The sequence below is a fragment of the Telopea speciosissima genome, chromosome 1 (assembly GCF_018873765.1).
Source record: "Telopea speciosissima isolate NSW1024214 ecotype Mountain lineage chromosome 1, Tspe_v1, whole genome shotgun sequence".
Lineage (NCBI taxonomy): Eukaryota > Viridiplantae > Streptophyta > Magnoliopsida > Proteales > Proteaceae > Telopea > Telopea speciosissima.
In genome coordinates this window covers 3,641,478-3,656,436 of record NC_057916.1, presented here as the reverse complement: position 1 = coordinate 3,656,436, position 14,959 = coordinate 3,641,478, and the positions used below count along the sequence as shown (strand labels likewise).

The 14,959-nt window shown below is 38.9% G+C and overlaps 2 protein-coding genes across 2 annotated transcripts; one reads left to right on the top strand and one right to left on the bottom strand.

The window, feature by feature from the left end:
• The first annotated feature begins 2,038 nt into the window (after positions 1 to 2,038).
• LOC122644467 (laccase-14-like) lies at positions 2,039 to 4,255 on the top strand. Its single transcript, XM_043837926.1, has 3 exons — positions 2,039 to 2,135; positions 2,727 to 2,855; positions 3,267 to 4,255. Exons 1-3 carry the CDS (start codon positions 2,039 to 2,041, stop codon positions 4,253 to 4,255), a joined length of 1,215 nt encoding a protein of 404 aa, XP_043693861.1.
• A 9,469-nt stretch (positions 4,256 to 13,724) lies between these two features.
• LOC122644317 (BURP domain-containing protein 3-like) lies at positions 13,725 to 14,699 on the bottom strand. The gene has a single exon (XM_043837919.1). It carries the CDS (start codon positions 14,697 to 14,699, stop codon positions 13,725 to 13,727), a length of 975 nt encoding a protein of 324 aa, XP_043693854.1.
• Between the last annotated feature and the right edge of the window lie 260 nt (positions 14,700 to 14,959).

Genomic DNA, 14,959 nt, shown 5'->3' with positions numbered 1-14,959 from the left:
AGATTATGATAGCGTGCACAATAGTGGTCAAAGTACTATAGACATGCACTTTTATTTTTTACTTTTTGGTAAAAATACTATAGACATGCATGGAAAGACATGGGATGGGGATGCATGCCAATATATATGGGGTTTTACGGTTGAATGAATTTGAAATTTGAAACTAGTGGTCTATCCAAAGTGTCCACTATCCATCCCTATAATATTGATACCTATCTTAATTAGGCCAAATTTATCCAAGACAATTCATTCTATTAAACTTCTCATTAAGACCCTAATATCTACCACATGGCATATATCGGAAGGGGCACAAATTTGTAGACAAGTAAACCCCAAAATCATCTTCCTACATGTCATGTTTCAATCCAAAAGGGTTCGCCAAGTGGTAAATACTTTGAAAATCTAGGGACTAGAGTTTCACGAACCACTTAAAAATAAAAAGATGCACATGCATACGTGGGTGGGTATTAATTCAAGGAAAAATAAGGCTGTTTGGAGGTGTAGGTTCTGTGCTCAGGCTCAGGAGTGTGTGTATTCGTTTTTATAAAAATAAAAAATCCGATCCATGTTAATGCTTGTACACGTGCTCTCATTGGCCCCGTACTGATGTAGGGACTACACAACCAAACAACGATCTCTTATTCTCTTGCCCTTAATTAAATTCTAGTCTAGAATTATAAACATAGTTAATCCATAAAAAGGCATTCAATTCATCCAAGGGTTAAGTTAACTAGAACCAACTATCTGTAAAAACTTATCATGGCTTTGCCAAATGCCATTCCCTATCATTGACCGGGAAGAATACCCACAGAAATGCCTACATTGCTAGTCATTGGGATATACCTTGGGTGTCACTGCCTTAACCGGCCTCATGAAGTCCTCTCTGATGTTTGTTGGATTGTTTATCTTGTGTCCCTGCTGCATGTTATTTTAGGGTGCATCTTTTTTGTGGATATCCCCTGATTTGGGTAATACCTCTTTGTACATGCGCAGTAGCCCCTTTCCTCTTTTCCTTGTTTCCCTTTTGAATAAAGTGATACTCATACCCAAAATAAAAAAAATTTATCATGACACACAGTCAGAATGAACTTTTTCCCTACCTATTACAACTTCAAAGTAAAAAGTTTTTTACCATTCACGATGAAATAAACACCCCCAAAATCAATGAATTGAAGAATAGGTTTGATATATTTTTTTTTTTGATAAGTACTCAGGTACATATGAGAGAAACTAGACAAGGTACGAACGAAGCTTCCTTCGTAATATCTTTAGGGATAATTTTAGGGATTCAAAAGTCTTCGCTTACTTCATATATACCGATTCCTATTAAATAGATTGACAATTAATTAGTTACGACTCTATCCCACTTCCATTACTCTATTAACTTCTATTAACTACTACCACGACATCACCTCTACTTTAATCACTTACATACTTACATATTTCACATAATGACTCGCACGTATAATTACAACCGCGTACATCATTATTCAAATCAGAATAATCACCAACATACACCGGGCACATAACGCTATCTAAATGTTAAAGATGGATTATGAATTTTTTTTGTCCGCGTGAGGAATGTAAGGTCTGTGGGCCCCATAATAGAGAAAAGAACTATATAAGGCCCTTCAATAGATGATTCAATTCACAGATCATAAGTGGCAAACGAACGAAAAAGAAGATGGAGCTCTAATTGCATGCTTCATTATTGTTTGATCAAATTAAAATGGGGCTAAGAAAGAATGGTGTGATGTTGGAGCTTTTGGGGCTTGTGTTGTTGGAACTCCTCTGCCTGTCTATGGGGGAAACCTACTATTATAACTGGCATGTAAGTTCAATATTCATTCATGATTTGAGTTTTCTCATTGAATTGTTAGCTTCTAATTTATGTATATAATTGAACTGACATGGCTAGTCCATTAATTAATTAAGGTCTTATAAGTTTCTCTGTTTCTGTTTTTTGTTTGATGGTTGTCGTAGATCACTACAGCTTCATACACCAGAGTGAATGTCACCAATTCAATATTGACAGTGAATGGGTTATATCCGGGACCAGCTTTGCATGTCCACAGAGGAGATACAGTGTTTATCAAAGTTGTCAATCATGGAGGCGTCAATATCACCATTCACTGGTATGCTTCTTATTATTAACTGAAAGAAAGAAAGAAGAATGCTAAAATATGTAAGAATATGGCCGGATTTAATCTAGAAAACAAAGAAAAGCTTTTTTTTTATTTTTTATTTTTTTTATTAGTTATAAATTCTTAATGAATGGGTGCTTATCATTTTTGGGGTGTTGTGTGAAATGAATGGCATGGCAGGCATGGTGTGAAACAGCCGAGGAATCCATGGTCAGATGGTCCAGAGTACATCGCACAGTGCCCAATCCAAGTTGGGGCGAACTACACATACGAGATAAACTTCAGCACAGAGGAAGGAACCCTTTGGTGGCACGCCCACAGTGACTGGTCAAGAGCCACAGCCCATGGCCCCATCATCGTTTACCCCAAGCTTGGAGCTTCCTACCCTTACACTCAACCCTACTCTGAAGTCCCCATTATTCTTGGTACGTACGTACGTATGTTCATTATTAATTAGTTACTCCATAGAGAACACACACAGAGAGAGAGAGAGAGAGAGAGAGAGAGAGAAGAAAGACCATTACGTACGTCTGCCTCGGTGGTTCATTCAATTTTTTATATCTTTGTTGGGAAAATTTTTAGGAAATTGGTACCATGGGGACGTGAATGAGATAATTGAACAAGCCCTGTTGAATGGAGGAGAACCAAACCTCTCAATTGCTCACACCATAAATGGTCAACCAGGAGATCTCTATCCAAACTCCAAAGCAGGTAATTAACTATATGTATGCACGAGACAATACTGTAGTTTTATTTTTTTATACGAGATATATAATTTATGTGTTTTAAATGCAAAAATTCAAGAATTTCTAGATTAAGATACAATTCTTGATTTTAGAAGGAATTTTCTTATTGACACCTCTCAAAATATAAAATAATTTATAATTTTATTATTTTATTCTTTTTTTAGAACACATAGTTTGAAAAAAATGGGCACCACAATAACATCTTCTTTTGATAATGATATCATAATGATATGTTATTTTCAATTTATTTTTAAAAATCCTTTTATACCTCTATTTTTAAAAAAAATTTGAATAATAAATAATAAAAAAAAAAAGACAATTAGAAGAGAGTGTCCGTCAGTCAAAGTTCTAAATGCACCTTTATTGGTGGTTGCAGGGACTTTTAAGGTACTGGTGCAGAAAGGGAAAACGTATCTTCTTCGGATCATCAATTCAGGGATGAATGAGGAAGCATTCGTAGCCATAGCGAACCATACACTGACAGTGGTTGGAACAGATGGAGGTTACATTAAGCCCATAACAACAGATTATATAATGATAACCCCAGGCCAAACCATGGATTGCCTCTTGACAGCTGATCAAAGCCATGGTCAATATTACTTGGCCAGTAGAGCTTATTCCGCTGGAACTCTTGTTCACTTTGATAACACCACATCCACAGCAATCATACAATATTCCGATGACACCGAAACCGAAACCGATCAGTCCGCTACTACTACTACTACATCAACTCCCTTTTTCCCATACCTGCCTGGCTATACGGACACTAATGCAGCAACTAACTACGCCAGTCAGCTTAGAAGCTTAGCCAGTGCAGAGCACCCAGTTGATGTCCCTCAAACTTTCGATTCCAGAATATACACAATTATCGCTGTCAACACATTGCCTTGTGGGGCCAATAACACCTGTACCGGACCTAATGGGGACCGATTCTCTGCGAGCATGAGCAACAATAGTTTTAGACTCCCATCCATTGCCATACTTGATGCATATTATGAGCAGATCAAAGGGGTATATGAAACAGATTTTCCAGTTGAACCGGCTAACTATTATAACTTCACAGCAGACCAGTTTGCATCTAATCTTTTAACCCCGGCGGTGGATACCAAGGTGATAGTGGTAGATTTCAACTCAACAGTGGAGCTTGTGATCCAAGGGACAAACATTCTTTCAGGGGAGAACCATCCAATGCACGTTCATGGTCATAGCTTTTATTGGGTTGGATGGGGTTTTGGAAACTTTAACGAGACCACAGATCCCCTAAACTATAACTTGGTTGATCCCCCTGAAATCAATACAGTTGGAGTCCCTAAGAATGGATGGGCCGCCATCAGATTCCGGGCAAACAACCCTGGTAATAATTAAAATTTTTATTTTATTTTTTTGGTATGATTTTTGTTTCAATTTCATAAGGTGATTTCTATTTCTAACCCTATTAATAATGGTTTTTTCCAGGAGTGTGGTTAATGCATTGTCACTTTGAACGTCACGTAAGCTGGGGTATGACCACAGTCTTAATAGTGAAGAATGGTAATACCACCGAAACAAGTATGAGAAGGAAACCTGCATATGTGCCTCCCTGTTAGAATCTTTTCTCATTTCATTTATTAAGAAGAAGAAGAGGTAGTATAGCTCAGCTCTGTAGACGTACTTCAGTGGTATCGGACACAGGAAGGCAGCTTCATTTGTTGATCGATCAGTTTTTTATTAGTTTGTCTTTATCTTTTCAGTGATTCCCTTTTATTAATGTCACGACGTCATTGGTCCTCCTAAGAGGAACTTGGCAACACTGGAGTTTGTATGCGTGTGTAATGTTGCCATTTCTCCCAACTGCCAACCCCACCGTGTACCTCCACTTCATTTCTTTTTTTCAATAAATTCAAGGTTTTTGTTCGCTAATTACAAACGGATCACTTCACTTCCCTTTTTTTTTTTCTTTTTGGTAGAAGCGATCACTTCATCATAATATGAGAGAGAGAGAGAGAGATTATTATTTTACAGGGGATGGGGCAGGAGGAAGATCCGGGGAGGTGAGGGTTGTGGAGATAGCGGAGGCGGTGGATTAGTGGGGTTGCAGTCTTGCAGATGTGTTCTTTGTCTTTTTTTTTTTTTCTTTTTTTTTTTAAAATTAAAACAGACGTGATGTTCGTCGGTTCTGGGAAGGAGGAGAAATGAAAAAATTTTAAAAAATAAAAAGAATATGGCAAAGGTTGAACAAAGGAACTAAAACGGAAGAGAGAGGGGTGTGATTGAATATTTAAAAACTAAAAATAAGGAGAGAATTGACCTCAGGGAGTCAGGTCAGTTGGCAAAAGACCCAACTCCTAAAATAAAAGATCATGATTCATGAGTTCAAAGTTCAAACTAATTTGGGGCCTTTCCCCGTCTCCTATCCCTCCCCCTATTAAAGCATATATATATATTATATATAGGGAGAGAGTTTTGGTACATGGCTATGCATGCACAATCTTGCTTTCAACCGTTGATGGGCATGATGGTGTGCAGTATAGATCCCACATCCTCATCTAACGATTGCAAGCACGATGGACATGATGTAGACCACACAAAATCTTTTGCCTAAAAATAAAAATAAAAAAACAATTGAAACGGCAAAATGGGAATCCTGTTTTTAAAAGCCACGTGTCACTTTAGAACGTACGAGAATAGATTTCACGTTTTCCTAGAGGTTGTGGAAAGAAGCCTTCCTATGAGCAACGGATAAAAATTCATCAGCAACACAGAAAGAAAGCTAAAGCAAGAACTGTGGAAATCCATGTTCTCAAGTTTTTTCAATAAATGATTTTCTTTTCTTTTACAAAAATAAAAACAAAAAGCGTGGCAGCTTTGTTCCAATAGCACCACCCATTGGAACTTTGTACACTCATGTCCCATGTGTTGTATGACAGTAGAATACGTAGGATTTGGCTCCTGTCCTGAAGTGGCAGGAACTGGAACATCCAGTTCAGTTAAACGACAGCAAAAATAGGGGTGGGGTGGTCATTTCACAGGTGAGTCCCACCTGAGCCCCACATGTGAAATGACCATCACACCCCCTATTTTTATGGGACACTTAAAGTACCTGTACGGTACATTAGACATAATAGGACACATCGTTGCAGGTGTCTTTCGGACTTGAACCTACACTAGGTCTGATGAACTTCGCTACAGAGTACGGGTAAAGTCAGACTTCTTGAACCTTTCCTCATTGGTGTAGCCGGCAAGCTCACCACCCATATCCTATCAGTCGACTTTACGTGACGTACCCTTATAAATTAAACGGACATTTTACTTTGTCTTTCAAACAGAATCCGACCTTGTCCCATATCTTGGTATTATGGACGTTTAGAGAGTTCGCCTTTAAAACTCTCATTGGTAGGCGGCCTCACCTCCTACATCCATTTAGGTCAACCCACAGTGTGCACCACAGATAACACATCCCCACATTTCGTGAGATTTGGTTTGATTAAGAGTTAGTAACTCAACCTCTTCCATTGTGGTGGTACTACCTTTCTATCTAACAGAATGAGCAACTATTGGTAGTACTCATCAGATCATCCGGTGATTTCGTTTGTACCCTTTGAACCTAATCTAGGAGTTAAACCTCTTCATAGGTTGGGTTTCCATCACATGACCTATGTCACAGGTTTTAAGCCCATTCCCTTAGATGATTCTATATAAATCTTTGTAGGCATTGGTTTTGTGAACATGTCTGCTAAATTGCAGTCCGATTTTATAAAATCGATAGCTATTGTTCCCTCATTTATATACTGCCTCACAAGATTATGTCTTAAGCGAATATGCCTCCTTTTTCCATTATAGACTCTGCTTTTAGCTTTAGCTATAGCCGCCATGCTATCACAATGAAGTGATATCGAAGGAACAGGTTTTGGCCATAGTGGAATATCTGCCACTAAATTTCTAAGCCATTCGGCTTCAGTTCCTACCTTTTCCATGGCAATAAATTCTGCTTCCATCGTGGATCCTGTCCCACAGGACTGTTTAATCGATTTCCACGAAATCGCTCCACCTCCTAGTGTAAAGATATATCCACTAGTTGCTAACGATTCATTTGTATCTGATATCCAGTTAGCATCACAGAAACCTTCTAGTACAGTTGGATTTCCACTATAATGAAGACCATAATCAACGGTACCTTTTAGATACCTCAATAGTCTTTCAATAGCATCCCAATGTTCGTTGCTCGGGTTATGAGTATATTGACTCAGTTTTCCCATAGCCAAAGCTATGTCAGGTCTAGTGCAATTCATTAGATAAGAAACAGAACCAATTATCTGTGAATATCTTTTCTGATTCACAGGGTTACCTTGATGTCGTTGTAAATGACATCCCATCTCAAAAGGTGTTTTAACCGACGATAAGTCAAAATATCCATACCTTTTAAGCACGTTTTCTATATAGTGAGCTTGTGATAAGATAATCGCTTTCTCCTTCCTGACGATTTTGATTCCTAGAATCACATCAGCCTCTCCCATGTCCTTGGTTTCAAAATTGGACATTAAGAGATTTTTAGTATGTCTCACTATATCTAGGTTAGTGCCCATAATCAACATATCATCTACATAAAGTAAGATGAACACACCTTTTCCGTGATGAAACTTACTATATAGACACCTCTCGGCATCATTTACAAGAAATCCATTTGATATGAGTACCATATCAAGTTTTTCATGCCACTGCTTTGGCGCTTGTTTGAGTCCATACAAGGACTTAACAAGTTTGCATACATTATGTAATTGTCCAGGCACTGTATAACCTTCTGGTTGCCTGATGTATATCTCTTCCTCTAAATCTCCATTGAGAAATGCTGTTTTTACATCCATTTGGTGTATCACCAAATTGTAAATTGATGCAACAGCCACCATTACTCTTATAGTGGTGATTCTTGCTACTGGAGCAAAAGTATCAAAATAATCATAGTTCTTCTTTTGCCTAAAGCCTTTGACGACTAGTCTGGCTTTAAATTTATCAAGTGATTCATCTGATTTCAATTTCTTTCGAAATATCCACTTGGTGTCCAATACTTTGGAACCTTGTGGCAAATTTACCAATTCCCAAGTATGATTGAATAATAATGAATCAATTTCACTTTTTATTGCCTCTTTCCAGAAGACGGCATCTCGAGACGTAACTGCCTCATTATACGTAAGAGGATCCTTATCCACAATATGGGCAACCCAATTATATAATTTGGGATCCTCGTTTATAGAATAAACAACCCAATCATTACCAAAGTGCTTAGCTTTCCTTTGCCTTTTACTTTTCCTCAAATGACTTTCGTCACTATCATTAGATATAGGATCATCTTGATAAACAGTATCATTTTCTGTACTCTTTGATACAACATCTTTAAAATCACCACTAGCATTAGTAACACCCACTTCATTGGATTGATAAGGAAATACATCTTCAAAGAATTCTGCATCCCTTGATTCTATTATGTTGTTTTCTTCACAAACACCATCTATGGTTTTGAGAATCATAAAACGATAAGCATTACTATGCGAAGCATATCCTATAAAAATGCAGTCAAAGGTTTTAGGACCAATTTTTCTTTTCTTTGACTCAGGTATTAATACTTTTGCCAAACAGCCCCATACCCTTAAATGCTTTAAGTTAGGTTTTCTATCAAACCATAACTCAAAAGGTACTAAACCAGTTTTCTTGTAAGGAATTCTATTTAAAATATAGCAAGCCGTTAGAATAGCTTCCCCCCACATATCAAGGGTTAACCCAGAACAGATAAGGAATGAATTCATCATTTCTTTCAATGTACGATTCTTCCTTTCGGCTATTCCATTGGATTGTGGTTGGTATGGAGCTGTAGTTTCATGTATAATACCATTCTCTTCACAAAATTTGTAAAGATTAAAATACTCTGAACTTCTATCGGTTCGAAGTCTTTTAACTTTACTCCCTAGTTGATTTTCAACTTCTCTTTTATAGGATATAAAGGCATCACTTGCTTCATCTTTTGATTTCAGTAAATACAACATAGTAAATCTTGAGTAATCATCAATAAAGGTAACAACATAATTTTTTCCACCTCTTGATGCATACGATTTAAAATCGCACAAATCACTATGAATCAAGTCAAGGCGACCACTTTGCCTCGTTACTGACTTATGTGGCCTCTTTGTCAGTTTGGCCTCTACACAAGTAGTACATTTAGACATCGGTGGCTTTCCAAGGCTATCAATAAGACCTAACTTGCATAATCTAGATAAATAGGGAGCACTAATATGTCCTAATCTATTATGCCACAAATTAAAAGAGTCAACAATATAAACGGAAGAAGCACTCGGCTTATCTTTTATTACATTCAGAACACTGATTACAAAAAGACCATCACTTACATAACCCTTTCCAACAAAAATATCATTCTTCAACAGTACAAGTTTGTCAGGTTCAAAGGTGAGTTTAAACCCAGCCTTATTTAGAAGTGGACCCGAAACCAAATTTCGCCTGATGTCTGGAACATGAAGCACTTCCCTTAAGACAAGTGTCTTACCCGAAGTGAGCTTCAATGTGACGGTTCCTTTACCGATAACATTAGAAGATTGGGAATTTCCCATAAAAACTTGATCACCCGAATTAACAACAGAGTAAGTACCGAACGCATTGCGATCTCCACAAATATGTCGAGTTGCACCCGTATCAAGTATCCAATCTTTTGGTTTTTCAACCAAACTTACTTCTGTAATCATGGCGGTGAAAATGTCCTCCTCCAGTAAATTAGCCTTCACTTTCTCAGATTTCAGAGACTTCTTGTTCCGACAGTCTCTCTTGAGATGACCATGCTTACCACATGTGAAGCACTTCACTTTTGACTTCTTGAAACTCTTGCCTTTCTTAACTTGAAGACCTTTTTTGAAATGACCTTGTTTGTTTGATTCGACAAGGTTGGCTTTGAGTCTTGTGTACCCAAGAGGCTTTCCACCATTGTCCTTGTTCCTGTTCCTCTCCTCGATCTTGATTCGGATCACAACCTGTTCAAAGGACCATTCCTTTCTCTTGTGTTTCATATTATTTTTGAAATCAGTCCAAGAGGGAGGGAGTTTTTCAAGGAGGGAACTTGTGACGAAAACATCCGGAAGAATAACATTTTCCTTAGATAACCTTCCCACCAAGATTTGAAACTTATCAATTTGGGAAGAGACGCTTTCGTCATCGGTCATTTCAAAATTCAAGAAATTTGCTACCACATATTTCTTGCTGCTTGCATCATCAAGAGTATACTTGTTGCATAAAGCGTTCGAGATCATATATGCATACTCGTATGAGTTATACACATTGTATAGATCAATGGAAAGCGCATTCAATATCCGATTTTTACACTGAAAATCGGCTTGAATCCATGCAATCCGTTTTACATCTTCTTCCAGGATCTCACTTTGTGGTGGTTTGGGATCCGTCAATGCAAAGGTAGTACGATCCATGTGTGCACAGTGGGTGTTACAGCTACCTGCTAACTATTTGTTCACCATAGTGGGAGTCTACGATCGTAAGGAGATTGACCAATGTATAACTTGGATCTTTATCGCCCCCAGTACTGGGTCCCACCGTGCACACATGGATTGTGCTGCGTCGCACGATGCGCACTGGAGCACCCCCAGTACTGGGGGCGATAATTTTCCGTATAACTTAGCCCACCTTCATCCCACCGTGCACACATGGATCGTGCTGTGCCGCACGATGCGCAATGGACTACCCCCAATACTGGGGGCGATAATTTTCCGTATAACTTAACCCACCTTCATCAAAAAGAAAAAAAACTTAGCTCATCAAAAAAAAAAAAAAAAAAAACTTTTTTTTAATAATGTATTAAGCTCTCCTAATGATCATGATTGCTTCATTCAAAAAGTAAGCGGTTGAGATAAATGCTTTAAAATATATATATACATGTTTTTTCCTTTTCCTTTTAGACACTGTTTAATTTATTCAATCGCGGCATTTCCATCTTTCACCAAACCAAAAACAAAAAATCCCATTGCCGACATTGTCATATGAGATAAGTTCATGTGTCTAAATATCAGATTGTAGATTACTTTAATATGATACTAGACATAGAGCTTGTCTATTCATCCAATAAACATAATACATGAATAAAGGAGTGATATTCTTGGATTTTTTCCATCTTAGAGTTTTGAATTGATTGATTGACTGAGAGAGAGAGGACGAAGGCTAAATACCGTAGAAGCACACTTCAATTTTCAAGCGCATGAGGTGACCTGAAAGTTGAACATCCATCACTATTAAGGGATCAATATCCTCTCCGGTTCCCACTTCTTTCAAAGATTGGTTCTTGTTTTAGCAAGTTTAGCCCATATGCTGGCCCATACGCAGACACGATGGATGAAGTATATCAACTGGTTTGTTTTTACGTAAAATGATAGAAAAGTAAATTTTCCTGTACATTAAGATTTTTGCACTGTTTGTTTTAACTTAAAATACAAACAAATTAATATACTGACAAATTAGAAATCTCCTAGGATGGAATCGGGTCGGGAAAGAACACTGGAATCGCTGTTCCAGATCATTCTGAACCCTAAGTTAACTAAGTTATCTCGTTTGGCTTGGGCATTAATAGGCTCGTGCACTGCATCCTTCCTCTTTTAATAGTTTTGGCTGTTTGAAGCCCTTATGGAAACACTTTCTTTTTTCCGTTTTTAATGGTTTCAGGTGAATGGATGGATGTGTCCCAGTTGGATGAATTCTTAAACCAGGATGGATTCTTGCCCGACCAAATAAGAAAAAGACTTGGCAGCGAAAAGGCACTTTTCCAAGAAGCAACTTCCTTATTTTGAGACTACCCCATTGATATTGAAATCACTCTCAAACAGGGGTGGCGGGTGGGTGGGTAGAGAAAGACTACCCATCCAGTGAGACGGGTTGTATCTGATGGAAGTTCCGTTTGAGTTGCGCCCCCCCCCCCCCCTTCCCCTCCTCCCCTCCGTCTCTTAACATAAAGGAGAGCTGTGTAGTTGTGGGTCACTTTGCAAAGGACATTGCTTGGGATCAACGGGTCACACGACAAGTGAGTTTTGCTGGGCCGTTAGAGAAGAGCGAGTTCAGTCGGAGTCTCAACTATTTCAGGTAAAATATCTTGGGAAAAAAGACTCTTTCTCGGAGTGTGAGTCTTGTGCTAGACACAATATGCATGGGGCAAAATGGTCCCATCCCCATGAAAGATAGAAATCCTACACCTGATGATGCTTCTACATGCGCTTTCATTGTGTAGAGACCACCCTCTCGGACAGAAAACGCATTCCTGTTTTACATGAAAGTTTTTACAACAAAACAAGCAGGGAGAGGGTGAAAAAAAAATAGAAAAGAAAACGTTGAATTCGGATTTTAGGGGAAATGAATCCAACCCGAACCCATGAACTTAGTAAAGTAGAGGGGTTCACCCCGAATCCATTCCATTTATAATTGGACAAGTTCTAGCAGGCCCTTTTTTAAATTGTTGTGCTCCTTATTAATGGATTGTCAAAATAGAAATGAACGGCAAGGAAATTAAAATATATATTAAAAAAAAAAAAAAAAACATTTTAGTCAGGCAGATTAAGTGGGCTCAAGTGGGATGAGATAGGTTCAATAGCCCACTGCCAAACCTAACCCATTTACTAACCTGGGCTGTTGGGCTGAACCCGATAACAGGCTTAAGTGCCACCCCTACGGCCTACACACACAACAACAACAGCAACAGGCCCATGAAAAAGTTGCTAAAATTATGCCTAATTAGATTTAATTGTGGCCCATGAGTTAATGTAATATCTCCAAAAGAAAAAAATAAAAAGGAGGGTATCTGGCCATTAGACGAAGGATCCAGATCCTCTACTTCCTTCCCGTGTCTAGGCAGCACGGCCCTGCCGGGCAGCTGGGGGTAAGGCGGTCATTGGATGCCTCACCGTGTTTAGGCAGCACAGTCCTGCCGGGCAGCTCGGTAGTAGAGGATCCAAATTGCAGTGGGATACCAATTTGGATCCTCTACTGCCGAGCTGCCCGGTAGACCGTGCTGCCTAGACACGGTGTTGCACGCAATGTCCGCCTTACCCCTGCCCAACGCCTTGCCCGAGTGGTGGTAAGGTGGTCATTGCACGCAGCACCATGTCTGGGCAGCACGGTCCTGCCGGGCAACTCGACAGTAGAGGATCCAAATCCGCTGGATGCTGGGTAGTATGTCCCCGGTAGAAACTGAATTACATTAATAGCCCTAACATAATCAAGGTTTTGAATTTTTATTATTTTTTTCTTCGACGATACACTCCAAGTGAAATGACTTTTATTTTCGAAGGTAGCAGAGGAAATAGGCATTTGATCATGGCCATAAAAGAGAAATTACAACTTAGATTGTAACCACCTCAGTTACAAACAAATTTTCCATTTTGTTTTTAAGGCAACGGAGCATTATGTTAGGGTTTAGGGTTTAAGCACAAGGTTGCTTAAAGCATTACACCCTGAGTATCGAGTTTGGAATACCCAGGCTGCTGCCTCCAGCTAGTATTTATAAGGAAACTAGGGTTTAAATCAGATGGGCTAATTACTAGATTACCCCTCACAGGCTGAGTTTTAATACAAGTACGATTATATTAAAACATATGAAGAGATATTACATAAATACCCTTACACATTATTTATGTTTTATTACCTATCAACATCTCCATAGAGTTATACTTACATATGCAAAGTTTGCCAAAAAAAAAAACAAAACAGGAAAGGAAAATACATACATATGCAAACAACCAACCAAACAAACAAAGAAAGAAAGTAAGTAGGAGGAGTAGGTGGTGGTTGTGGAGATAGAGGAGTCGTACTACATGTTAGGAACCCACGCAACCTGATCTTGCAGAAGTGCGTGACAGATTGGAATAGTCCCAGGCTTCACCTTAAGTTGTTGGAACGCCAAGTGCTTGGGGTTCATCTTGGATGTGTCTATGTGGCAAACAGCAATGGCTTTAGCCTTTGTTCCATCAGTAGCAACCAATGGAACCTTGTAAACCCTTGTGTCACGTCTTGCATGACAATAGAATACAGCATACATGTAAGGCAACCCATGGCACACAATTGCCTCGTGGTTTCCTATCTTCTCTACGTCTCCTGTAATGCTGTACTCCTTAATCATCTTCTTCTTCTGGGACGTGGACGTCTCTCTCTCTTCCTCCTCCTCCTCCTTCTTCTTGTTGTTGTACTGTACCTCAGTCGACAAGACCTGAACATTATTAGTCCCAAGCTTTGAACAACTGAAGTCAATCATGGACTCCAATGAAGTAGCACAATACTTTTCCTCCCCTATATCTGCTGGCATCTCGCAAACTCTGATTGTGTTCTTCATCACCTTGGCATTATTTGATCCAGGCAAGACTGAGAATCGTTGTAAGACATTAGAGAACTTTTTAGAGGAGAAGGGTATGGACTCTGCCTCCTTGCGTGGCAAGAAGTTGATCCCAAGAGGAGCCGTCTTAGTGAAGTCTAAGTTCATGGTGCTGCCTGGATGCAACTCATTCTCTAGGAAGAATAAAGTCTCAGTTGGGTCATAACCCCGAAGCTGATTAGTGTCGGTGGCAACATCCCAGGATAAGTCGACATTAACCATATTATCCAACACCAACTCCACGTTTCCAGTCACCACCACAGCCTTTTTTGATTTTGTTAAAAGGTCTGCTTGGATTGCTTTTGGCATTCTCGTGTTTGGCAATTTTGATCTCCAATAATCTTTCAAACCTAGATCCTCATCATTAGTTGCAGTAGCAGTAGTAGTAGTAGTAGTAGTACTGCTGGTCACTACCATAGTGAAGAACTGCATGCAACAACTTCATCAGATCAATTGTTACTTAAAAATAATTCTAAAAAAAGAATAATAATTGCACGTACGTACAGAGAGGTAAATCTATTATCTATCCCTGAATTAATGAGATGAAATCAAACTGATGATCTGAATGAACGTATGGACTCTTACCGAGAGAAAACCAATGATGATAAGACGAAGAAGATCCATTGAAGTTTGAAAACAACACCAAAAAGCTGAATACACTGGGAAGAAGGAAGAGT